Source organism: Lacerta agilis, chromosome 4 (genome assembly GCF_009819535.1).
Source record: "Lacerta agilis isolate rLacAgi1 chromosome 4, rLacAgi1.pri, whole genome shotgun sequence".
NCBI lineage: Eukaryota > Metazoa > Chordata > Lepidosauria > Squamata > Lacertidae > Lacerta > Lacerta agilis.
Window position 1 is genome coordinate 51,400,928 of NC_046315.1, and position 26,745 is coordinate 51,427,672.

At 43.2% G+C, this 26,745-nt stretch overlaps 2 protein-coding genes across 3 annotated transcripts in view; both read left to right on the forward strand.

The window, feature by feature from the left end:
• The first annotated feature begins 979 nt into the window (after window positions 1-979).
• On the forward strand, window positions 980-7,477 carry LOC117045694 (carbonyl reductase [NADPH] 1-like). 2 transcript variants are annotated; one of them, XM_033146993.1, is made up of 4 exons: window positions 980-1,066; window positions 1,620-1,927; window positions 5,615-5,722; window positions 6,747-7,477. In XM_033146993.1, exons 2-4 carry the CDS (start codon window positions 1,639-1,641, stop codon window positions 7,181-7,183), a joined length of 834 nt encoding a protein of 277 aa, XP_033002884.1. In that variant the 5' UTR covers window positions 980-1,066; window positions 1,620-1,638; the 3' UTR covers window positions 7,184-7,477. The 2 variants fall into 2 exon arrangements, with proteins under 2 accessions (XP_033002884.1, XP_033002883.1); XM_033146992.1 differs by having other exon boundaries at window positions 982-1,066; window positions 1,596-1,927.
• A 6,497-nt stretch (window positions 7,478-13,974) lies between these two features.
• Window positions 13,975-26,745, forward strand: part of DOP1B (DOP1 leucine zipper like protein B) — a 57,048-nt gene continuing 44,277 nt past the window's right edge. The window contains exons 1-6 of the mRNA XM_033146995.1: window positions 13,975-14,157; window positions 21,908-22,089; window positions 22,839-23,009; window positions 24,602-24,791; window positions 25,652-25,750; window positions 26,314-26,437. Coding sequence (XP_033002886.1) covers window positions 14,020-14,157; window positions 21,908-22,089; window positions 22,839-23,009; window positions 24,602-24,791; window positions 25,652-25,750; window positions 26,314-26,437 — 904 coding nt within the window. The 5' untranslated portion in view covers window positions 13,975-14,019. The remainder of the gene's footprint in view (window positions 14,158-21,907; window positions 22,090-22,838; window positions 23,010-24,601; window positions 24,792-25,651; window positions 25,751-26,313; window positions 26,438-26,745) is intronic.

The following is a 26,745-nucleotide window of genomic DNA, read 5'->3' on the forward strand; positions in this document are numbered from 1 at the left end:
CCCTAAGTAATTATTTTGTATTTTTATGTTGTGAACCACCCTGTGATCTTCAGATGAAGGGTGGTGTACAAATTTAATAAATAATAATAAACTCATTCTCTCTCTTCCATTGTCCTTGGTCTGCCCCCAACAACACCACTTTCTTTCTATGCCTAGGCTAATGCGTGCGCTCTCTCTTTCTTCTTTTTACTTTCTTCAACCTTTGCAAAGTTTTGACACTCCCTCCAATTCCTCATTCCCTTCTTTTCTTATTTTTTAAAAATAAAACCCAATACAAGTTCCTGTTTTCAGGTTCACCACTAAAAAAAATAAAAATAATAGTGAGCCTGCAAGCAGGAACTTACATTGGGTTTTGTTGTTGTTGTTGTTTACAGCACCAAGCACATATTAGCCACATTATAAATGATGACTTATAATGAATTTGACACATGATATGAACGGTACCATTTTTTAGCTTGTTTACGCATAAGTCTGAACACGGGCGCAAACTATTTTTACACATCTTCGAGTGTTTGTGTGAAGAGTGTGCACTTGTTGAGTTACAGCTTGTGTGTGCCGCTACACGGGTTGTACACAAGCTGAATGTAACTTGCAAACACCCCTATTACAAGCACATTTAATTTAAGAAATGATCCACTTTGAACTCAGTGGGATTTATTTCTAAGTAAACGTAAGGCTGTGGAAAGTGCTTCTCCCTTCCCTCTTCCTGAGGGCATACTTGCAAACATAAAAGCTGCTTTTAGGTTTGTACATGTCTCTTCTCCCATACACAGATAATACTCCTGAATGTGGAATGTGTTACCTAACTTCAGACTGTTGTATAAACAAACAAGAGGGCACAAAGCTAATGCTCAGAGGAGCAGATTTACTTTGCATCTGTTTTGTTTCAGATTCTCCTATAGGCTACATTCTAATATTCCCCCTCCTCCTGAAATGCTCGAGGCTCTATACAGCTGCCAGGAAAGGCGGGCCTCCAGCCTTTCCACCATAGCAACCTTGTCGTGCTTGCTCTGTGCAAGGGAAGGAGGAAGAGAGTCAACAGCAGGCGCTGCACAGAATCAGCCGGGTAAGTTCTTGTTCTTTTTCTTTGATTGCGTGAACCTGCTCAATTCTGTTGATAATCTAAAAAAAAACAAAAACAAAAAAACAGGGTGGATTATCGCCTCCCTATGCCTCTGTAAGTTGCAGAATAAAATAATGTGTAAAATAATGTTCAAAGGTCGGGAAGAGCCAATAGGCACCTCCTGGGAATGGAGGTTTCAAAGCAATACTCCAAACCACATGCTCCAAATCAGGCAGTCCTTCATCTTTGCAATCCAGTGAAGTTGCCACTCCATGTGTCTGGCAAATTGGCTTCAGACCAAAAAAACACAATAAATTCACAGGTTGTTTTTTTAAAGGTGCCACAAGATTTTTTTTGTGTTTGCTGCAAAAAAACATGTTTATGGAATTACTCCAGCAAATTGTTTTTGAAGTTTTCTTGCTGATTATGCTGTGCTATCCCAGAGTAAATGCTTTCAGGTAGCACAATAATGCTGTGATGTTCTGACGCCATACAGAAAACATGCTCGGTTATGTGGATGTTTCTTCCTAAGGTGTCTCCCGTCCTACCTGATCAGAATCCGCTTGGCAGAGAGGATGTCTAAGAGCATTCCAGTGGCTGTGGTGACTGGCTCCAACAAAGGCATTGGGCTGGCCATCGTGCGGGCTCTATGCAAGCAGTTCACTGGGGATGTTTACCTGACAGCCCGGGATGTGGAACGGGGCAAGGAGGCAGTGGCCAAGCTGCAGGAAGAAGGGCTGAAGCCACAGTTCCACCAGCTGGACATAAATGACCTGCAGAGTATCCAAACCCTACGCGATTTCTTGAAGGAGAAGTATGGAGGATTAAATGTGCTGGTCAACAATGCAGGGATTGCTTTCAAAGGTAAAAACAGTGTTCAGTTTCTAGAAAGAAAGTATACAGGGATCAGGTCTGCCTGGGAGCACCACAGTCTGATATAAAAATTATCCTGTTGGTCCCTGATGAGTGGGAAGTTGAACTCACTGCAGTTACTTGGTGGTCAGGAAATGTTCACTCACCTTATTTCATATATTCTGGGGCTGAGCCTAGGGCTAAGAACAGATGCTGAACTGAGCCCTCTGACCCAAATTAAGTACTGGGTAAAAGTACTTTTAACAGTGTACATTGGACCCAGTGCAGTAGTTAAATATTTGCCACACTGCTTGTGACTTTCATGGGTGCTGCTCCTTCCTGCAGCTCAGGGCAGCTTCATACATTACTGTTTTCCAACACAGAAAATGCATCAATAGGACTAAGCATGAGAGCTGCATGTAAAAAATCCAGTGTACCAATCTTGCATATGAGTACAGTGGTACCTCTGGTTACAGACGCCTCGGGTTACAAACACTTCGGCTTACAAACTCTGCTAACCCGTAAGTAGGACCTCGGGTTGAGAACTTTCCCCCAGGATCAGGGGCGTTGCTGGGGAGGGGCGGTGGGGGCGGTACGCCCTCAGTGACAGGGTGAGCAGCGGCGGGTGGGGGTGACAAGCGGCGGCCCCTCCCGCCACTCCCACGCGCCGCTGCTCCCTCCGTCACCCCGGGAGCAGCAGCACACGGATGGGGTGCTTCCCCCGCTTTTTTCGGCGGGGGGGTCGACCAGCGAGGGGGGGTGTCACGCTTGTCACCCCCTCATCGCTGGTCACCACCCCCCGCCGAAAAAAACCGCGGGGGGGCCGGGAAAGGAAGCAGAGCAGGCGCGTTTAAGCGCCGCTCTGCTTCTTTTTCCCCTTTCCGCCGCTTTTTTTCGGCGGGGGGGGGACCAGCGAGGGGGGGTGTCACGCTTGTCACCCCCTCCTCGCTGGTCACCACCCCCCGCCGAAAAAAAGCCTCGGAAAGGGGGAAATCCCCCCTTTCTGCATACACGTGCGTCGTGATGTCATGATGACGTCACGACGCACGTGTCGTGCCCCTCCCCCAGGGGGGTGCCTCTGCGCTGCCGCCGCCCCCAGCAGCGCAGAGGCTAGCGACGCCACTGCCCAGGATGAGAACGTAAATAGTGCGCCGGCAGCACAGCGAGGCCCCATTAGCGAAAGCGTGCCTCAGGTTAAGAACGGTTTCGGGTTAAGAACAGACCTCCAGAACGAATTAAGTTCGTAACCCGAGGTACCACTGTATTCACTGCATGTACACATGTGCAACTTTGTGTCTGATGAGCTACACTTGAACCTATGTTTCTTAATACATGAGAAAATCTTTTGCACGCAGCAAAGGATAATCTGTGATGGAAAACTGCAAAACATATACAATTAATGTTTGATAAAAATGCAATTTGCTTCTTGCATTTCCTGTGGAAACTATAATCAGATTAGTTAGACAAGCAAACAGTCATTCAGAAAAGGTACTTTGCAGTTTGATTATTGGTTTGTTGCAGAGACAGAAACAGCTAAATTTTTGTTAGTGATCTTTCTCATTATACAATACATAACTGTCACATGCAGGAAGTAAGTAATGAAAAACACAGGGTACCTGGTGGATAGCTGGCAACTATCTATTATTATTACTAATTAGCAGTAGTAATAGTAATTCTGAATGAGAGGTGATACTTTTAGCCTGCTCTTAACCTCATTCTTGCACACAGAAACCATGCGTACACAGACATAAAATCAATTGCACTTATCAACAAGGCAAATATAATTTCATGTTCTACAACATAAATGAAAATTATTCCATCTAGATTTAATGTGGGTTTGTGTGTTATTGTTATTTTGTAATTGAAACATCTGGACACAATAAAATATATGTCATTCCCTCTCTTGGCATGTACAAGCAGCCAGAACTGCGGCAAACAATGCTAACTCAAGTGAATGCAGATGGTGTGGGAGCTTTGTACACCTTCAAAATGTTTTAAAAATTGTATGACATCCTAGACAGTTTTGCCGTGTGTGTTTGTGACAGCCACCCTAGGTCTTGTGCCATCTGGGAAGAGGATGTTCCCGGCTAGCATAGAGTGCACCCCTCTACTCAGCCTAGTCTCCCCCTTTAAACAATAGGTACCACCACACAAGGTGTAAATTATTTCCACAAGGCTGTCCTTTATCAGCCGGCCTCCCAATTTCCCTGGGGTCTCCTCGAAGCCTCGTAAGGTAGTGTGGTATTCTATTTTCTAAGCTTGAGGGTGTTAAAAATAAGCCAAGACCACACAGGGTTATGAAACAAGTTCTAAAGTTTACTAAAACAGGAAAAATGTGGAGATGTAAGAAAAAGATATGCAGTGCAAAAGTTACAGAAAAGCAATATATTCCCTTTAAAGCAAAATGGATTAAATCACCACCTACTTTCCCTGGACTAAACAGTCCCTTAATCCAGATTTACAAAGTTTTTCCTTATCAGGTTGAGTTCCACATTGAACTGCCCATCTCCTACTTTTACATTGTTATGAGTTGGGAGGAGGGGAGGCTGTATGCCTGAGCCCCTCTTCTAATTACTGGATCCAGCACATTTTCAGTTACTGAAATGGCTCGCTAATGAGTCATTATGGGAAGGGAGTGGCTCTGTGCCAGAGGGCCAGGGTGGAGGTTTGAGTGATACGGGTTAGAAGCTGGATGCAAAAGCTGCAGGCTGGAAAGTCAGAGAGAAAGCGAGGCCTGATTTCTGCTGGAATCCAAGGCTGTGGCTGCGGGAGAAGCAAAGCTCTCTTAGGGCATTAATGCTATAAACCCCTCCATTGCCTCTTGGGCTTGCCAATCAGGTCGGCAGTTCAAATCTGCACAACAGGGTGAGCTCCCATTGCTCTGTCCCAGCTTCTGCCAACCTAGAAGTTCGAAAGCACACCAGTCCAGTGCAAGTAGATAAATAGGTACCACTGCGGCGGGAAGGTAAACGGCGTTTTTGTGCGCTCTGGCACTCCTCATGGTGCCCCAGTAGCGGTATAGTCATGACCCAGAAAGCTGTCTGTGGACAAACGCCAGCTCCCTTGGACTGAAGCGAGATGAGCGCCGCAACCCCATAGTTGCATTTGACTGGTCTTAACCATCCAGGGGTCCTTTACCTTTACCTATGTATATATACTGTATATCATAAAGACATCACAGCCTCTGCCATGCTTTATTCCAAAAGGAAACATGAACCCTGCATAGGCGCCTGAACCCCTGGAATCTTGCACTACTCAGAGATTGGGGTGGTGTGCAATAATACAGATTCCTGTCAATCACATGAAGCACCTTAGTCAGAGATGAGGCAACTCTCACATACCAAACAGTTTTAATTAACTTGATATTTGAGCCTTGAGGTATTTGCTAGGTTTCCATGTTAACCCTATAATCCCCCAAACAAGCAGACAGGTTATCAAAATAGTAAAATATACAACCGCTGGCTGGGGGTTGATAGGATAGTCTAAAAAAAAATCTGGAGGGCACCAGGTTGGTGAAGGCTGTAGTAAGGTATAGGTGGAGTTTTCAATAATGTTACAGCTGCACAATGTAATTTCAACTAACGCTGACCATAAGTGGGCTATGTTGTTTGCCTTTTTAGTGTATGTACTGGAAAGACTGTATGCATTTGTATCTTAATGCATGTTTTTGTATTTCCATTTTCTTTGCCCAATAAAAAGTGGAGGACCCCGCACCGTTTCCTACACAAGCAGAAGTGTCCATGAAAACGAACTTCTTTGCAACCAGAAATATTTGCAATGAGTTATTACCACTTATTAAACCACAAGGTGAGCTTTGCATTTTCATCCTGCAGGGGTAAATATTGTATTTTTAAACAGTCACAACCCATCCTGGGACCTTATAGTAGGGCAGGTAGGAAATCAAAATGAATAATTATCAATAACAACAGACAAACAGATAGACAGACAGACCAACTGAGCTTTTCAAGTCTGATCATGTTCTTTACACCCATCGTGTAAAGAGGATAGGATAGAACTCTTTGTGTAGTACATGAGACAAGAGACAAATAGAAGCTAAACTAAGCCAGATAGGGCTTAGTGACGTTCATCACATGGATTTATTGAAGAAGAAGGGAGGGGAGAATAAAACTGGATTTGTTTTCTGCTCTGTGTGATACAATATTGTAAAATCAGCAGCCTCTCAGATGATTCATATTTCTAGCTATTTCGAGAAGCTAGGGAAATTACTGGCATAATACTGCACTATTGATCAACTCTGAGTAACTGCTGCATTTTATCTTGAAGTGTCCAAACATTGTATACATTGATTTTTTTCTGCGTACCCTTGAGTACCCATCCCCAGAAAAAAGCACTGTGTGTATGTGTTAAATGCCACTGTGAAAACCTTCAGAGCTATTAAACTCAAATTACACAGTATATATATTTTAGATTTTCTGTCAACCGTTTCTTAGAAAGGTTTCTGTTCTCGTGTATGCAACTTGCTTATGATTTATTCTTCATGATTTACCGGTACTTACTGTATGACACTTACTATTTCTACTTGCTCTGCAGAGTATTGGGTTGTACGCAATCATGGGCGTAGCCGGGGGGGGGCAGGGGGTAGCAGCTCCCCTAAAACAATGCAAATAAATACAAATCTGAGGTTCTGCCCCCCCTAACAAAAATCCTGGCTACACCCATGTACCCAACGTTAGTGTTACTCAGTGGGGACCCATTATAAATACAGTAATTGGCTTGCCTAACTTAGGTCTGCCCAGTATGTCTACTTTGAGAGCAACTGAGTTGGATATGGTCCATTGGTTATTGTGGAATTGTCATTTTTTTGTCACAGGAAGGGTAGTGAATGTCTCCAGTGTCATGAGTGCCCGGGCCTTGGCCATGTGCAGCCCAGAACTGCAGCAGAAGTTTCGAAGTGACACTATCACTGAAGAGGAACTAGTGAAACTCATGGAAAAATTTGTAGAAGACACCAAGAAGGGAGTGCATGAGAAGGAGGGTTGGCCAAATACAGCTTATGGCGTGTCCAAAATCGGGGTAACGGTTTTGTCCAGAATTCAAGCAAGGCGCCTAAATGAGACAAGGAAAAGTGATGGTATTCTCCTGAATGCCTGTTGCCCTGGGTGGGTCAGAACTGACATGGCAGGTCCTAAAGCACCAAAATCTCCTGATGAGGGAGCCGAGACTCCAGTGTATTTGGCCCTTTTACCCCCGGGAGCCGATGGGCCCCACGGGCAGTTTGTTAGTGACAAAACGGTTCAACCTTGGTGAATTTTGGCATGTGCCCAATTTCATGGAGCTCCATTCTAGTTGAGATCAGACAGGCTCCTGCTCCCTACTGAGCCTCCAGTGCCTACTGAAGACTAATTTTATTCCAGCAGGCATTTTAGTTGTAGTTTTTGTTTATAGTTATAACTGATTTTTATTTTTTGTATTCTTTGTAAATCACTTAAAAGGCTATTGTAGTAAAGTGCTATATAAATTGTTTTAATAATAACTAATAAATAAAATAACTGGAGCTTATCTGCCATATTGCAGCTGGCTCTTAATAAGTAGAGCTCTTGATAAGAGGAGGATGGATGGGGAAAAAATTAACCTTCCTTGTTGCTCTGTGGTTAGTTACAATCACAATACTACTCTGTACAACTTCATACGTAAGGAAACATGTGCATCTCTCACACACACATACACAAATGCCTCCTGTTGCTACTCCCATGTGGTGTGTTCACCCTAGTGCTGCCTTCATCCTTAATTTAAAAAAAATAGAGATGCTGGGTGTTTAAATGAGGGCCCATGCCCTGTAACCCTAGATTAATAGCTGCCAGCTGTAATTATTCCATGTGGAGGAAAATACAGACATAGCTAACATAGTTAAACAAAATAAAATAAAGATCTCTGTCATATGAGCCCTTGCATTGAAAACCAGCTGCTGGCTAAAATGACACCCTATAATTAACCTCTTAATTCCTACTATTTTGTTATATTCCCTCCTGTAAAAAAAAGAAGTGGAGCCAAAAGCTTGCTGTTCCTTCTTTTACATCTCTATTACTTGTAAGAAAATGAGAATGCAAAATCACTTTGCAGGAGAAATTAAATGCAATTATATTGGTATGGCTAACCTATTCTATATATGTAACTCTGAATCAGGCAAACCATATTTTACATGAACTTTTGTGAGATTTGAATAAATTGTGAACTGTTACAATGACCTGCTTATTTAGAGCTTCTTAACATCATGATTAAAGTTTTTTTAATTAGTTTACTTTTTTAATATTCTTTGTTTCAAAGCCAAGTTACCGTATGATCAACAAACCAATCACAAACCCAGCTATCCATGTCCCTAAAGATTGAATCACCCACTACCATGATCAGAAAAGGAAACCAGAACTGCTGCGTTGGGAGAAACAGGCGAGCTTTCCAGAGAAGCCCCCACCAGAATACAGTACTTCCCATCTCACTGATCTGTTCAAGCAACTGGAGCAGATTTTCAGGATCAAAGCTGTTGGTGGAACAAAGATTGTCGAGTGGGATGCAATTATGTCCTATGAAGGTCTCATCTATGAACCTCCCTGAGGTCCAGGACTGATTTGCACCGAGTACACCACCCCTGATTCTGTGCACCAGGAAGACATGCAACATTCCGTGCTACACTGGATAGCTCCCCCACCTCTGCTGGCATTCTACCAGCAGATATTGTTGTTGAGCGAGTTAATTTACTTGGGAACCTGGGGTTTGTAAGTTCATTAAGGGGAGGGACACAGTAGTCTGCCCTGTTGCTGAACTCGTTTGGCTGCTTTACTCACTTTGGCTCGAGGCTCAGCTCTGACACTTGGGCATGCAGAAATGCATATTCAGCCTAGTCTCTATTAGGTTGTTCTACATTTGTAGCCCTGGCTAAATTCCTCCAGCTGCTAACGCAGGAGGTCCTCATTTGAAAATCACAGAGAGCTGCTGCTCAGCTACTAGTTTCATCCAATCCTAGTGAGCAGGTATATGAAAGGTGTGTTAGGTTAATATACTTACAGTGTGTGCGTGTTATTTCTGAGCAATGAATCATTCAAGGGATACAGCAGTCAGGCAAGGTTCAGCTCACTGGAGGCTGAGTTTTTTTTTTTTTTTGCAATATATGGTTTATTTATAAAGTGGTTTACAAAAAACCCAAAAGTATCTCTAAAAATCTACAACCATAGTTTAAAACATACAAGTCCACTGTAGTAGTAGTAGTAGTAGTAATACTACTACAAAGGGAAATCCAAATTCTTCCCCCACCCCTAAAGCACAATCCTCAATTTTGCCAATAGTGAAAATCGGGTAACATTTGCTCTTCTTGTGGAAATAGCTGCCCACATGCCCCAAACAGGAAAAGCCAATGGCGGATAGCACCGAGTAGTGACTGAGCGGAGAAAACATAGCATGGAAATATTTCATCGGGCCACCCACTGATGGCTGGGGAAATAATGGAATGTGTGGACAGCAACATGTCAGTCATACGTAGATAAAAATTAGACCCGAGTGACCTGTTTTTCAACATAAAGCCCCCTCTAAACACCTTTACAACCAAAAGCCAAAGAGTTGAAAAGGATCGCTAACCTTCATTTCCCAACCTTTCAACAGTATCATTTCGATTTTTTTGCAGGATCCAGCCTTTCACAATGGATCCAGGGGCTCAGATTAAGCCCCTCTTTTAATTACGAGATTGGCATTTCCCAAACTGCCCGCAGCAGCCCAACCTGCTCCGAGATTAGTGCCACTGTTGTTGTTCAGCCGTGTCCGACTCTTTGTGACCCCATGGACCAGAGCACGCCAAGCACGCCTATCTTTCACTGCCTCCCGCAGTTTGGCCAAACTCATGCTAGTCGCTTCGAGGACACTGTCCAACCATCTCATCCTCTGTCGTCCCCTTCTCCTTGTGCCATCCATCTTTCCCAACATCAGGGTTATTAGTGCCACACTCGAACCAAAACAACCCTGCAGTCTCCGCTTCTGCCAGCAGGTGGAGCTAGAGACGTGCCCCAACGCGCGATGTTGGGATGCACCATCTCATCTGGGCGGAGTGGGGGTGGGCAGCTGCGCTTTTGAGTCCGGCTTAAACATCGCCAAGGCGAGCTGTCCACGCTAAAGCGGCTGAGAAGGCGATAACGGGGACGAGGCGAGGCTCCGCGCCACTTTACAGAAAAAGCGGGGTCCTGTAAATCTTGCTGTCAACATTCTTTCCCCCCCCCCGCGCGCGCTTCGAAATGGTACTTCCCCATCCGGCAAAGGCAGGGGGAGTGTGCGAAGAGGAGGCGTAGCAGCCCGGCCGCCATGGCGACGGGAGATTCCGCCCCCGCCCTTCCTTGTAGTCCCTGGCGCCCGCCTCGGCCCCGCCCAGCCGCGGGACACGTCGCAAGCGAAGGAAGCGGCCGGGGAGGCTCAGCGAAGCTGCAGCGGCGACGCGCGCACTTCCTCCGCGGTGGGAGCAGCAGCAAGCAGCAGCAGCAGCCAGCGCGACGCCTCTGCCGCCGCCGCCGCCTGCCCTTCTTCATTTGGTGAGTGGGGAAGATGGAGGACAAAGTGCTGCTGCATTGAAGAGGTCCAGCCTGTCAGTGCTTCCTCCTTCTGCTCCCTTTTCTTCATAGGACGGCTAGGGGGGACGGGGACCCTTATTCCCTCCACGCAGGGGCCACTTTGCTCTCCGACCAATGAAGTGCAGATGGGGAGAGGGGGAAACAAAGCAAATGGAAACAAACCCTTTTTCTCCCTTAAGCATCCCTTCAGGATCTCTCTATATATTTCTCAAATGGTGCTTATCCCTGATTTCACCCGAGGAGGGAAAAAGGTGGAAGCCAGCGCTCTCCCTCGCTTCTCCACATTAGGCAGGCGTAGAAATGTAGAGGGCATAAACACGTGTTTGTTTGTTTGTTTACGTGTTTTGCAGTGCCTGCGATTCTACAGGTTGTCTGTATCCTGCTGCCCGCCCCCCTCTCGGGTGCTTCTGCAGCTGCCTGGTATGTTGCTGCTGCTGCTGGAGAACAGCTGTTGGGTTGTGTTTGCTATGTAGGAGCAGCAGCCTGTCAAAGGCGAGAAGAGGGAGGGGAGGAGGAAAAGCTGTTTTGCTGCATAATCGATGCTGTATCTTTCCCCACCTCGCCTTATTTGCACACCATTGTCTGAATAATCTGGTAGAGCTGAAATGAAGGGGGTGGGTGGGATGATTTGAGAGAAGCACTGATTTTAGCACCAGTAAACAGGCTCGATAGAACAGGTTTGGCTTCCGCAGGACAATGCATCACTGCCAAACGCTGCAGTCTTTCCCTGTCTGTAAGCAAAATGGAGAGAAATAGAGGGCATTGTAACCATATTTACATGAATGGTCTATTGTCCCCGTTCTATGAGTCTTGTGTGCGCTTTGACCAGAAGTTGGTCAGGTTGCTGTTTTTCTTTTAGTGCAGTTTGTTTTATTCTGTACAGTATTTCTTTTTTCACTCCTTGATATTTTTTCCAGAATAAGTTCCTAATTGTCCTGTGTTTTTTGTTCATTTTCAAGGCTGTCATACTTGGATAACTAACCCTCAAAGCACTATGTGTATAGTAGGCTGCAGAAGCTGGGATTTCTGTATTAGACATTAGCCATGGTTCCCAAACCTTTAGTGGCCTTTTAAAAATAAGAATTTTAGCAGTGCAGTTTTACATGATGTAGTGCACCATTTGATTCAAGAGGTTATGATTGATGAAGGTTTTCCCTTCTCACTTACTGATTGAGGCGTAGGGACTATATCCAAGATATAAGCTGGCAGTGGGTGAGTTGCCAGGCTAACAGTGATTGGCAACACTCTTAATGAGGGTTTTGAAAACCAGACTTCAAGTTTAGTGTATGCAAAGAGCCATCAAATTTCAGTGACAGAATATATACCTATAGAGTAGTACCTCGGGTTACAAACACCTACAAACACTTTGGTTAACAGACTCCACTAACTCGGAAGTAGTACCTCGGGTTAAGAACTTTGTCCCAGGATGAGAACAGAAATCACATGGTGGCAGTGGGAGGCCCCATTAGCTGAAGTGGTACCTCAGGTTAAGAACGGTTTCAGGTTAAGAACGGACCTCCGGAACAAATTAAGTTTGTAACCAGAGGTACCACTGTAATTTGGATTAGGGGGCAGATCTGATCACTTTATTTCTTCTGCACATTTCTGATAATAGAGGTTGTTTGTCCTTGCAGCCCTTGACCAGGAATATTTCTGCCAGCTTCGCAGGAGGTGTTGATAAGAATGCAGCTGCTTAGAGGGACTTCTACTAGACTAGAGTCTGCATCGGCTAGTGAAATAGGCTAGTAAAATGAGAAAAATAGCAGCTGTACATTTTGTCTCATATCTCAGTTCCTTGACTGCTAGAAGCTTACTCTTTTTAAAAAGATGATAGCTGGTCACCTGGGGCTCATGCTGTGTGGGACAATTCACCTCCACACACACAGATACTTTTGCTGGTGATCTTTCTTCAAACTGGTTTCTGGGAGGCCATTAGGGTTTCCAAATAGCGGTTCTGAATACTGAGTTGATCTTGTCTCTTTTGTGGCCTTTTTTGACTGTGTCTTTCCCTTATTAAACTCCCCTGCCACCATAAAGTCATGGCCATTTGCTTGAAACATACACAACACTTTCTCTCATGGTTATTCAAATGTGGCACATACAACAACATTTTCTACGTGGTTGATAGTAATGAAAGCTGCTGAAAGGCCCAGCATGTAGATTTTATTGACTATTAAAATATACGGCCCATATTCAACAAGGACATTGCACTTGCAGAAGCCAGGACAAGGCCTTCTGCTAGCACAATGGGATTTCCCTTGAGAGAACCCTTAGAACAGTGTGCAGGGGAAGGAGAGAGGGCGTATTGTTACATATGGTAAGCAAAAATGCTGTCACCGATGGAAAGATACCCTTAGCCCTACAGCAAATACAGGCCATAGCTTCTAAAGTCATATGATAAGAATGGCCGGTATGTTTCTCCAATATCCCCCACTAAATAATATAGCATACTGAGCAGCTTTCTTAATCTAAGAAAGCAACTCCTTCTATCTACATTTGCTTTTGCCTTCATAAAGAGTTAATTGTTAACTTGCTCACTGAGGCTTGCGGGAAAGTGTTCTGTTCCTGTTTACATCTGCCTCTGTGAATTAAAACATATCTCAGTTTCCTGACAGATGGACAAAATAATAATCACTACATTTATTTCATTAAATGTTAAGTAAATGAAAACATAGTATAAGAAGCAATATATACAGTTAAGTTTGGCAAACCTATTAAACCAAGTCAGGCTTCCTCAACCTCTGCCTTCCAGATGTTTTGAGACTACAATTCCCATCATCCCTGACCACTGGTCCTGCTAGCTAGGGATCATGGACTCTCATCTGGACTACAACATCATCTGGAGGGCCACAGGCTAGCCACACCTGCTTCATTTTCAATAAATGCCTAAAACATATTTTCTTTTAGTAGTGAAGAGTGTACTGTTAGACCCTAATGACAGGCTTGCCATATATAATTATGGATTCCTTTCCATTGCTGCTGATTAAAATGTTTGATATACAACATAGCATATATACTGCCTTTTCCTATTATGTTTGTTAATTTAATCCCAAAATATGGTTTGTAATTATGTGCATGAAAAGGTTTGGGTGGCAGGCTCGTGTGCGCGCCCTGCCTCGAGTTGTCATATTGTCCAAACTGTACAAACCATTGCTTACTTGTTCGCCAAAATCAGTCCTTGACTTGTAGGCAAACTGTGATTTACCCCAGTTCAGACAAAATGGCAAGTTATCGTTTCCTGAGAATCCGGAAACAAGTGCCGAAATCATGTGCATGAAGTGGTAGAGAGTCCACACAAACCTGAGGCTCTTTGAAACTGAACTACAGCCTCAAAGCAGTGGAATCACATTTTTTGGTAGAATTTAATTCAGCAAGAAGAGCATTAAATCAGCTAATCTTGTGTGTTTAGTGACCCTCATTAAGGATAACCGCATACACATTTCACAAATAATGAGTACAGTATATAAAATGCCATTAAGATCTGATCAGAGTTTGTTTTTGTTTCTGTTTCCAAGAACATTTTGGCTATGAAAATTTAAAATGGATCCTGAAGAGCAGGAGCTGCTTGGTGATTATAGATACAGAAATTATTCTTCAGCAATTGATAAAGCTTTAAGGAACTTTGAATCATCGAGTGAATGGGCAGATCTTATATCTTCTCTTGGTAAACTTAACAAGGTACAGTATCTGGTTTTGTTTTTGTTTTTTTGCTGTTCTTACTGTTGTTCAAATAAATAAAAATGATTTTTTAATAGCACATAATGACAGCTAGTAGATAGGTTTACAGTTTGTATATCATTCTGACAAGCTGTTGATAAGCAGATTCTGGATGGTATTGTAGTGCAAAAGGCAATTGCAAAATGAAACAAACCAATTTTTACAGAAGTACAAAAAGCAGCTGCAAAAGATAGTTTGCAGGGACAGATAGTGGCAGAGCAATAAAACCCTCCATGCTGGATTGTGTGGACAACTATGCCTCCAAAAATCTAGTTGATTCTCTCAAAATTGTAGCTTCTTTGAAATTTCCTAAGTTATGAATTGCTGTGAGACAACTTCCCATATCAGTGACGTGAGTTAACAGTGTTTTTTTTTTACCCTTTGTAGTGTGACAACTTTGAAGAATGCTTGGTCACTTTTCTGTTGTGGTTTGAATGCTTTGTGATTGAACCAAGTTACACATATAACAGCAAAATTCTCACTTCGTATTTCATATCACTAAGGAGCTCAGCTTTGTTGCCATCTTAAGTGTACCACTCAGTGAAGTGGGGGAGGGAGTCTCAGGGTCAAACACCAATTTCGGGCCCTCTGGGCCTTTCTATATGGCCCTCAGCTCTCCCCAGCCATATCCCTGTCCTGCCTTGATTTACACGCTCAATTATTAATATTTTTTGCCTGGCTAGAATGTGTCCTTAAGCTTGGATAATGCTTCTTGTTTGCCTGGATGTAAGATACAAGAAGGGTGTGTGAGTATGTGTAGAAACTGCCGGTAGTTTACTGTACAAAAGTAAAATTCATGTTCATTGCTCTGCCTCCTTTAGCCTCTGGCACTGCCTACCACAGGCATGTGCCACCTTGCAGAAGGTTATCCAAAAAGGAATGTGGCACTCGGGATTAAAAAGGTTCTTCATCCCTGCCTTAGCACTTTGACTCCAAAAAAGCATCATTCTGGATGCAACTGTGCAAAGCAAGGGCTTATAGTAGTTAAACAGTAGCATATATAAGCTATCTTCATAAACAGAATATGTGCTTATGCCAGAGGTGGGGAATCTCTACCCTGCAAGCCTAATTAGGCCTGGTGCTGGTCCAGATTTGACCCATGAAAGAATTTGTCAGAAACCACTCCTACCTAGGTACATACAGGTATGCAGCTAGAAAGGAACTGTCAGGATCTTAAAGAGAGCTCCTGATTCTTTCTTTGTAAGAGAAGCTTCCTATCAACACCAGTCAGTTGGGATCAGCCACCCTGGGGAGTTCCCTGTCTGCAGCTCCCTAGTGCATCCAAGAGAGTTGGGGAAAACGATTCACAGTGCTTTCAATCCAAGCCATTTCCTGTGCAGAGGGGGAAATGCCCTGTTTAAAACAGAGCATTTCTCTCTCTCCAGAGCAAGCCCTTTTGAAGGCACTCTCCCAGGTCCTTCCAGCTGAATAACACCTGTCAAAGCTCAAAGGAAGTCTGTGTAACTCCCAGTTGGTGGTTATGGCAACCCATTCTGAAGATGCATTTTCCGTGCCAATCACCTGCTGTCATTACGATGCAAGATGATGGCTCTGTTGACCTTGATCCTCTGTCTAGTTATGCACATGGAACCTGCTTCCACTTTTTCACTCGGTGCCAGTAGCTGAGAGGCTTGCGTCCAACCAGCTTACCAAATACTGTAGATCACTTCATCTTCCTTCGTGCTGGGATAAGCTTCATCCCAGGGAAGGCAAAATCTTTTAAGAGTTCTCTCTCCAGGGACCCTGGTGTTCTTCAGTCTTCATGCGATATCTCCTGAGACAAATTCTCCAACCCTAATTCGGTGTGCTCCCCTTCCTACCTCCTTTCCCCCCATTGTTTCCTACCCTTCTTCTATCTTTGACTTGATTTTGATCCAGCTGTGTACCTAAGGGGAATGTACAGCCTCCTGCTCCCCTTTCAACCCATCTCTTCCTTTCCCCAACTAAGGGGTCTCAAGGGAAATGTGTTGCCTTCCTTTAGAGACTGAAGGGAACCTTTTAAAACCTTGCTTACTTTCAGTTTCCCATCATTGCCTTTGCCTGCATGACACTTGTTTCTGTAGAGTAAAACCATGACCCATAATTCAAAATGAAAAGTTCCCGTTAGCTCTGGTAAATCAGTTGTTGCGATTAACTCCTAGGTCACTGTGAGGCCTTAAGAAAAGACTTCCACACGTTCCATTTTCCCCTGAAACAGGGAAATATCTGTGCTTCCTTTTTTCTGTCTCCATAGTAATTCCTCTAGTTTCACTGTTCCCTGCCCTGTCCCAAACTTCATTTCATTTTCAGCTTGAGTTAGTCCCAAGGGAATTAGGTCTCCCATGCAGCCTGACAGTTCGGTTCCCACCCCCCACCCCCTCTGAACCACTTGAGAATTGCTGAAGGTCTTGGCCAGGCATAGGCAAACTCGGCCCTACAGTTGTAGTTTTGGGACTACAATTCCCATCATCCCTGACCACTGGTCCTTTTAGCTAGGGATCATGGGAGTTGTAGTCCCAAAACATCTGGAGTGCCGAGTTTCCCTGTGCCTGGTCTTGGCAGACCACTTAATGAGTTTTCTGCCTGTTGCAGCAATTGCAGCTTCATAGAATTCAAATGGTAAGTTGTACAATGTAAGAAGCAATAAAAATACAATGCAATTAAAAATCAGTATGAATCTTCAGTATGATGGATGTGCTGTCTTTCATATTCAACCACAAATTCAGACTAGGTCTGGGCAATATATCAGTATATCACTGAGTGAAACCGCCATCCCGCTCTGCCCTCATGCTACAGAGGGAAAAACAAGCTGTATCGGCAAGATGCCAATACAGCTTGTTCCTCCTTCTGCATCTTTAAACTGCTCGACTGAGGACGTTCCCTCCCCGCAGCTGAGCAGCGCAAACAAGCTGCATTGTCCCAGCTCACAAGCCTGGGTGAAACCACCTCACCTCTGGAGGTGAGAGCTGGGGCAGTTTCACCCAGTGTCTCACAGGCAGAGGCCAATGCAGCTTGATTTTTCAACATCACGGTATATTGGCTGGTGAAACACTGCGATGTTGAAAAGCTGGTATTGCCTAGCCCTAATTCACCTGAAATTTAGCTCATGGAACACTGGGGGTCCATGGACCACAGCTTAGGAAACCCTGGTTTAGGCTATGCTTTGCTTGCACATTCCTCAATACCTGTTTGTTCCACAGATGCATACTTACTAATCTTTTCGTTGTTTTGCAATGACCTATATCAGGGGTGGGAAACTGGATCCAGAAAGTGTGCTGGATTGTTTATCTTCCCCAGTCCCTTTGGGTGTGGCTAGAGGTGCCTGCCCCAGTGACATCAAGTGCCCCAAGTGGGCCAAGGCAGTATCTGGGGTAATGAGGTGGTGCCATATTACCATCCTTCTGACAAAAGCATTGCTGCCACTTACCTAAATGGTGCAGGGTAGGTCAGGGTGGCAGGAATGTAGAGACTGCACAGGCACATTGGTGGGAGCGCCAGATTGGCACTCCTGGTGCACCCTTGTAGCCCTGACTTCACAAGCAATCTGCCCCATCTCCTCACAATCCTGATAAGCTGCAGCTCTTGAGAGGTCAGTGGTGTGGCACCGCACAGACCAATCCCAGTTTACTCTGTAATCCTGTAGACTTTGAGCTTGGTCTGAGTTAACAGGCATGTGCAAAAACATTTGTAGTAGCTAATCCTAATAGCGGGCTGATAGTCCTAAAATATATTTGTTGATCAGTCAGTGAGTTTTTATACAAATTGTATTGATTGACTGTTGGTAATTTTTGAATCGGGATTGAATCCTTTTGTAGATGAATTACACGTATTTATAGCAGGCATCATCTTAGACATATTCCCTCCTATATGCTTGCCAGCTGCAAGTTTTATAACAGCATATATAAAATATTTAAAAAAAATCTTTGCCATATCTCACTTTCTCCATTGCCACTGTGAATGTGCATACGCCAGCTCCTATTGCTTTCTTTTCTTCACTGTTGTTTCTTGAAATTTTCTGTAACAATTATACCACGACCTTCTTATCTATTTTTAATATGGGCTTTTATGTACTGACTATTCACGTTGGTGTGGGAATGGTAGCATTTTCTTCTTATTGGCAATGGAGTAGAAGCATGCAGAGCAACTCTTATTCATGGCCACAGCATATGTTATACAACAGATGCATGTAACAGTCTCTTGGTTTTGTGTGAGTATGTTTAATGAAGAACAGCTCTGGGAGGTTACAAGTTACGGTAAGTAGAGGAACAGCAGGGGAAAGGAACTGCTTAACATCCCCATCTTTGGAGAGAGAAAAAGAAATTAACATTGGGGACCATACTCAGCTAGTTTGTTCTTTGCTTCTTCAGTTGAAACTACTCTGTAGCTGCTAGGCACTGGCATAACACAACAGGAAAACCTTGGAAAATAAGAAGTTTTTTCTTTGAAATGTTCGCTGGAATGTGATCCATTTGCTTAGAACATGGGTATTTGTGGCACATAAATGCAGTGGTCAAGGCAGAATGATTACTTGCAAATTAATCTTAGTTTGAGATACACACTTAATTTATATGTGCCAAGCAAAGCAGTACTAGCTTGTAACTCCTTTGCTTAAATGTGCATTAATATTCTTTCCCCCATCTGCTTCAAACTTGCATGTGTAGGGGGTTTTTCTTGTCTTTTTCTGCTGCAGGTAGTAAATCACATGCTGAGCTTCTGGGTCTTAAATGTTCCGTTGGTGTTACGGGCAGTTATTGTAATTGGTCTTAATTAGTTTTAATGGTATAAACTAAGTTCTCAACAGGATAGTGGGGATTTTCCAGTTGACAGGTCTTGATGTTGTAGCAGATGTTGACCAGGCTAACTTGTCATAGTAATGTTGAACAGTGTTTGATTTACAGTATTTCAAAATTTATTTTGCTACCTTAAAACTACTAGGTCGTTTGCTTTAAACGATTTTTTATGTTGCAGTTTAAATTGTTGTGACCTGCCCTGGGAACTAGACAGAAGGGTGGGTTATTCTTATTACTATTACTGTTGTTATTAATAATAATAATACAGCTCATTGCTTTTCAGGCAAGAGCTTAACTATCAGCCAGGTTCTGATGACACATTAAGAAAACCTTATCTTAGCTCATCCCTGCACCAAAAAGGACAGAGTGAGGAACAAAGTGGCTGTGAGCTCCTTCCTGGGAACCCGCACATTTTGCACTGAGGCAAGGCCTGGCTTAGCATGATGTGTGGACCCTTGCTTCATACTACTTCCTTATCATGTGACAAATAGGGTAACTGGGTCCTTCTGATAAGAAGTTTTAGTGCCCCCATGAGCTGTTCAGCTGAATGTTTGAGAGACATAGCAATACAGCCCTTGCACACCCACACCCATTTGTTTGTACAAATGAAAACGATTAGCAAAATTTTCAAGGTGGGTTTAAATTTGTAATATAAAACAAGGGGGGGGGGACCTTGTTGAATGAATTTTTAAATATTTTACCAATGTGAAATTCTTTTGCATTATGCATCACAAATTAGCTGAATGCACATGAAAGCTTATACCCAGAACAATCTTAGTTGGTCTCTAAGGTGCTACTGGACAAAAAAAAAAAAAAAAATATTTATTTCGACTGCGTCAGACCATCACGGCTACCTACCTAAATTAGCTGCAGTTATTTGGATCTTTGATCAGTTTACTTTTGCAAATGCAACATGGCAATTCACACACCCTTAACAAATAGTCCAGATGTTTACACTCTGTCTACTTGCTCCCAACCCAGTGATATATTCTAGCTTTTATATATTCTGCCTGTTCTAGGACTTCCATGAAGAGACAACTATTACTATACTATGCCACTTAACATGCCTTTGTTTAACACAGTTCTGTCCTTCTGAAACCAATCCCTAGATTCAGAGTGGTGAACAACAGTTTAAGGGGGCGGTAGTGCAAACTGTATACTTAGTCAAAGTGTATGGGGACCACATGTTGAGATTCTTGCATTGCAGCAGGGTGGACTAGATGACCCTCACGATCCCTCCTAACTCTACAATTCTATGAAATAAACGATAATCTGCAAAGGGCTGAAATACTTAAGAACTCTCTCTTGCCTTGTCTGACATTTCAGATCCCTACATCCCAGCCACTGCCATTTCTGTACTCAAATATGTAACCTTCCCAATTAGTTTAGCCATGCATCTGATAAAGTGGGCTATGAAAGTTATGCTGCAATGCCATTTGTTAGGGTTTTTATTTTGTAATGTGCTACAATATCCTAGGCTGTTTTTCATAAATTAAGATGACACCCGTGCCTGTTTATATGTGGCCATCATGATGTTTAGTTAAGTAGCCTGAGATCACGTTTTACTCACACTAAGTGGGTGCACACCTGGGCGCTTCAAGCAAGGGGAGGAAACATACATAATATAATATATATTTTAAAAAGCAAATTAGCTCTTGATGGCCAGAACAAAAGAGGACAATCCTCATGCCATTCCAAGGAATAAGTTAGGCTCTGGGGTGATTCGCATCTTGCCATTCTTAAGAACAAACGAGGAGATAGAAAGCAATAAAGCTAACTGCACTCCCAACTATAAAGCACAGATAGAATATGTGTGGAATTGATACTGAGGGAGAGATTTGCAGGAAGCACTGTGCAAAGGAAAAATGTGACTAAGACAGGGAGGCATACTATGTGGAAAGTATTCCCTCATCATGCCAAGTATCAAATCAGCAGTTAACTGTCTGTACCAAGTAAAGAGCAACAATTAAAAGCTAAAAGGGTAAAGCACCCCTGGACAGTTAAGTCCAGTCAAAGGCTGGAGCTCATTTCGCTTTCAGGCCCAGGGAGCCGGTGTTTGCCCACAGACAGCTTTCTGGGTCATGTGGCCAGCATGACTAAACTGCTTCTGGCACAACGGAACACAGTGGCGGACGCCAGAGCACATGGAATCATGGTTTACCTTCCCGCCACAGTGGTACCTATTTATTTACTTTGTACTGGCATGCTTTCAAATTGCTAGGTTGGCAGAAGCTGGGACAGAGCAACAGGAGCTCACCCCATTGCACGGATTCAAACCGCCGACCTTCTGATCAGCAAGCCCAAGAGGCTCAGTGGTTTAGACCACAGTGCTACCCACGTCTCCATAAGTCTACTAGTAACAACATGCATACATAATCTGATTTCTGTGCTGTCTTTCCATACTTAAAAAGCATGCTCAAGGTGGCTTACAGCATGAAAAAATACATAATTACAACATAAGAAAAGCCATAAATAAAACACCAAAAATACACAACCAAATTGAAACAATTTCCACATAAGATCTGAAATAAAGGTAAAAGGCAAAGGTAAAGGGACCCCTGACCATTAGGTCCAGTCACGGACGTCTCTGGGGTTGCGGCGCTCACGGAAATAAAGGTACAAAACAATTATCAGTGACAGCAATAGCCCCCTCACACACACAAACAGTACCCCAGCCTAATAGTCTTTTCAGCAGCTTCAGCTTTTGTAGCTGGAGTCAGTCCGGGCCCCACCCTCTCAGGCCATGTGGGAAAAGGCCAGCAAGGCAGGGAGCATGTTCTCTAGGACTCACAGCTGAGATGATCTTTGGCCTCTTCAGCAGCCTCAGCTCTCTGAAGGCTAGTTCTGTTAAGTAGAAGATTACAGTAAAGCTTTAGCTAAGTTCATTTGCTGACTAATGTTGATATAAGTTATAACATTTAATTCCCACCATTATTTTACAGGCTCTTCAAAGTAATTTGAAGTACTCCCTTTTACCGAGGCGTCTGATTATTAGCAAGAGGTTATCTCAGTGTTTACATCCAGCGTTGCCCAGTGGAGTGCACCTAAAGGCACTAGAGACCTATGAAATAATATTTAAAATCATTGGGACCAAATGGCTTGCAAAGGACTTGTTTCTATACAGGTAAACATTCTACAGTACTTAAAAAGTAAGACTGGAATTTAATACTAGTGGCTGTGCTTGCAGATCATTTTAAACTCTGGTTTAGCGCTACAAGGATGAGTTGCAGAAGGGCCTCAAGCTCATGCTTCCCCTCCCATCAAGTGTGACTGCAAAAAGCAGATTGGGAGCTTCTGTTTCAGGTGAACTGCAGTTTAATGCCATGTACAACCCCTGACCTGTAGTTAATCTTCACTATTGTTGTTGAAACGAGTCAGCTTCATAAAGTGTGGTTTGAGGTTAGTCTGTTTGAACAAATAACTAAGATTAGCCAGTTTTCCAGGTTTCAGTCGTCACGAAAAGCTGTGGTTAATTTCAAATGGGAACAAATGTTTCTAAACTTCCTCATAGCTGCCTCAGGGGAGAAGAAAGTGCACAAGCCCAAGACCCCGTTCAACTCATCCTTGTAATATTAAGCCATAATTTAACATTACAGTGGTACCTCGAGTTGCGGACATGATCTGTTCCGGGGTGCCATTTGCACCCCAAAAAGTTCGCAGCCTAAGTGGTGATATCACGCATGCGCGGAATGCTTCTGTGCGCGCGTGGCGAAACCCGGAAGTAAACATTTCCGGGTTTGCCGCGTTCATAACCTGTGCCATTTGTAACCCGCAGCAAACGCAACACAAGGTACGACTGTATGTGTGAATGCAACCAATGGCTGACACCCACTCCCCCTTTTTAAATCTCTCTGTCTCTTTCTGTCTCACCAGCTCAGGCTTGTTTCCATTGCTGGCAAATGCAGCAATGTCGGTGAGGCCTGTTCTTCTTGGCCTGTACGAGAAATACTTTATCCCACTGCAGAAGTGCCTCCTGCCAAGTCTTCAAGCCTTCTTAATTGGGCTCCTGCCCGGTTTGGAGGAAGGGTCAGAAATCTATGACAGGTTGGTATCACTTGCTCTTACAATAAATGTCATTGCATTTTTTAAACTTCTTTAAAAAAATATTTATTTAATAGAAATCCTCCACTTCCAAGAGTTGCTCATCTGTGCAGTATGGGGTATGTGGAAAGGCTCTTGGTGGGGTCAGAGAAGACAAGCTACTGAAAGAAACGGGAAGGGCAGAGCTGTAAGGATTTAGAGTTAAGACGTTCTGTTTGTATTTGGCAAGGGCCACAGCACAATTTGAGCAGGAAGTGCCTGTGGCTGCAGAATCATAAGTGCAAACAAGCAGGTTCTTTTGGGTACAAATGGAAATGTCACTGTGCCAAAAGGCATCTGGAAGCAGCAGGAAAACCTCCCTTCTGCTTAATGTTTACAAGCTCTGTCAATGGAATTTAGAGAAAGCCTTGTCTGTTTTCAGAATTTTATGGAAACATTTGCTTGAGCTTTGGCTAAAGCTCCTCTAAACTTACACTAAGCATTTGTGTTTTTTTTCTTACAGTCTTATAACAGTGTAAAGTATGTCACTATTGCCTATTGTAGATAGGAGTGGGGGATGAAACATAGAGACTTAAGGCCTCTAACAAGATTATGACTGGTATGAGATTTGGAACATCAGTGATGCAGAACTGATGCAGTGTAGTTGAGAGTCTTGTCAGCCATCAAATCTGTCTCTACTATATATATTATTGAAATATGCACATAATTTGTGTGGGTGGTTTGCTTTTGGTTAAGCTCTCAGGATGTGGGCTTCCTTTCTCTGGTTCTTCAAATTCATAGTATATGTTAATCCAGTTATGTAGACAACTGAACTGTCAGAAATGATTTTCAAATATTAAAGCCTTCTCAGACACCAGATCTTCACCAAAATCCACAAGAGGCGGGTTAATGGGATACAATTAGTATACTTAACCTTCCAAGATGTTTTGCCACCACCACATGTTGGTACCCCCCTCCCCCCCAAAAGCCAGGTCTTCACAAAAATCTGGAGTTGAAGGAGAAGAAACAAAGATGGGAAGCTTACATCCTGTTCTTACCAGCACTTCCTGAGGTGATTACTTCTTTCCGATCAAGAAATTCTGTCCACTAAATTTATTCAGAGTATGAGCCATCATTGGGTGACTTGTACATTAAGTCTTGCCCATTAGTGATGTGACTTGGCGGGGAGGAGAGATCTAAACCAGATGGCCATAAGTAGCCCCTTATTATATTGAAATTCTGACAGCATTAAATAATTGGCAGCCAAAAGGTGAACTTTTTTATCTAAGTTGTTTGGTTGAAGGCATGGTCCCATGATCCTTTGAGTCACAACCCTAGAATCATTTCTCCATATTCTTCCTTAACACCAGTCCCAATTTTGAGTAACTGTGACATACATGAGTGGCAATACTAATTTACTATAGAAAGAGCAGGCCTAGACTGGGTATAACTCGTGACAGAGGGACAAATTATGTGAAAATGTGAATGCAGTGACAGTCCCAAACTGGAGTGAGCCTGATCTTTTCTAGATTAAGTTTTTTTAAAAAGAATGGTCATTTGATTGAAGTGGTATAGAAACTTCCATTTTTCATTTCCACTTCTTTTTGTTTTCACAGGACAGATGCTTTACTTGTGAAGTTGTCTCTAGTAATTGGAAAAGAAGTGTTTTATTCAGCATTATGGGGGAGTGTCCTGGTTAGTCCTTCCATAAGGTTGCCTGCCTCCCTTTTTGTTGTTAGTCATATCAACAGAGAATTATCTGGAAAACAGCAGAAGTATATGCTGGGAACTGATGCTAAGCTCATGGTAGGTTACACAACTGGTAATGTGTTTTCTTTGTATGCGTTTCTAAACAAACAATTCAAGAAGCATGGGCAAACTGCAAATTAATCATACACTCATGAAGGTGATACACAGCCATCCTTGGGTGTCCTTTCTCAGATCCTTTTCTCTGGCTAAGTGTTGATCAGCAGCAACAAATCTAAGAATAATAGGGACCATGTGAAATCTCCCCCAAATTGACTGCTTTGGAAAGGAGGCTTTTGACACGGAGTCTATATGCACCTGCAGAACCTTGAACTGAACACTGCACTGAGTCCCTGTTTGGAGGAACACACTTTTCGCTGAAGACAACCACAGAGTCTTGAGCATAGGAAAAATAAGAAAGCTACATTAGTTAGACGAAATGCATGTTTGAACGAAAGCTGGTCCTAGTTCTGTCTAACTAAGAAGGAGATGTGGAGAGCCATGCTTGCTCTGTCATCTCTGCAGAAGAGAGAAGCAAAAAGTGGGATCAAGGAAGTGGGAAGTAGGAAGTGAGGTCAGCAGTCCTAAGAGTCTGGCATCTGAAGAAAATCACTACAGGTTAGGTGAGAAAGACCGTCTAGGAAGCATGGGGGTTACTCCCTCTTACCTACTTTATCCCCATGCAGACCCCATCAGCCTTACTACACCCCAACACTTCCAACAACTTCCCATTCCCTTTGCCCCAAGGGAAGATTGGGGAGAGGGGAAGATGAGCTGTACTTCATTCTCTCAGCCCACACAGAGCCCCCCACCTCCTTCCACATGGGGCTTGTGCCTCCATCATGCCTTCTACTACTAGGTATATTCCTTGGCAGCAGAGGGGTGTATTCCTCAAATGCAATTCTGTTCTTTTCTTACAGGTCAAAGCTTTTTGTGTGTCAATGCTGGATTCAAATGTTCTTGTGCAAAGGAACACTTTGGAAGTGGTTCTCTTCTTCTTCCCATTTTATTCCTCTTTGGTAAGGAAAAGACTTAACTTTTTTGTGCTCCAACTCCTAAGGCTTGCTACACTGACAGGCAAGTGCAAGGGGAAACTGCCTAGGCCTCGTACATTTTCTGTACATGCAATTGGTGCCTTGGTTTACGGTTGGGTTTATTTTTTAGTTCTCTGCCACCCATCCCAAAATCAAACAAACCATTGGTCTTTGTGTAAGTATTCTGAAGATGTTTAAAGGAGGGCCAGCTCTGTACAAAATTCTGGTTCTCTAAGGAGTTCACTGCCATATCTACTACCAAAACAACATGCTGCTTTAGAAATTGCAGTTTCTTGGCCAGCCTCAAGGAACATTTAACGCAGATAGCATTGCAATAAATCAAGACTTGAAGTTGCCAGTATCAGAACTACTATGGTTAGGCTGTCTTGGTCCTGATAGACATGAACAGATGGCAGCATTAAAGTGAGAGGAGTTTTATGTTGCTAATTTTTTTATTGCCACAGTGTGCTGGCTTTGTTTGTTTCTGCATTTCCTGGTTTTTGTTTGAGGAAACTCACCTATATCTGACTTGTCTGTTCTTTGTTTAGGATCCCAGTGAAAGTGCTGTTAGACTATCTAGGTCTGATATAGTCCACCTTCTCTCAGCATCTGCCCAAACTCTCTTAAGAAGAGATATGTCACTTAACAGAAGGTTATATGCATGGCTGCTAGGTACTGTACAAATTATGGCCACATTATCTTTGTGTGTATTTTTGCTATTGGTGTTCAAATAACTTTAGTGCACTTTAGTGAAATAGAATGTTTAAAAACTCCAGGTTTCATCTGTATTAATGGGCCATCTACAGTAGAATACCGTTTTTTACAATATTTTTGTCCTAGGATGTTCAGGGAGTATACAGACATCCCCAAACACTGTATTATATGCATCTTTGCTGGAATTGCCTTACACAGCTACAGCTGCATTCCTAACCCCACTTCCCTGGAAATAGGCCACACTGAATGCAATAGGACATACTTCT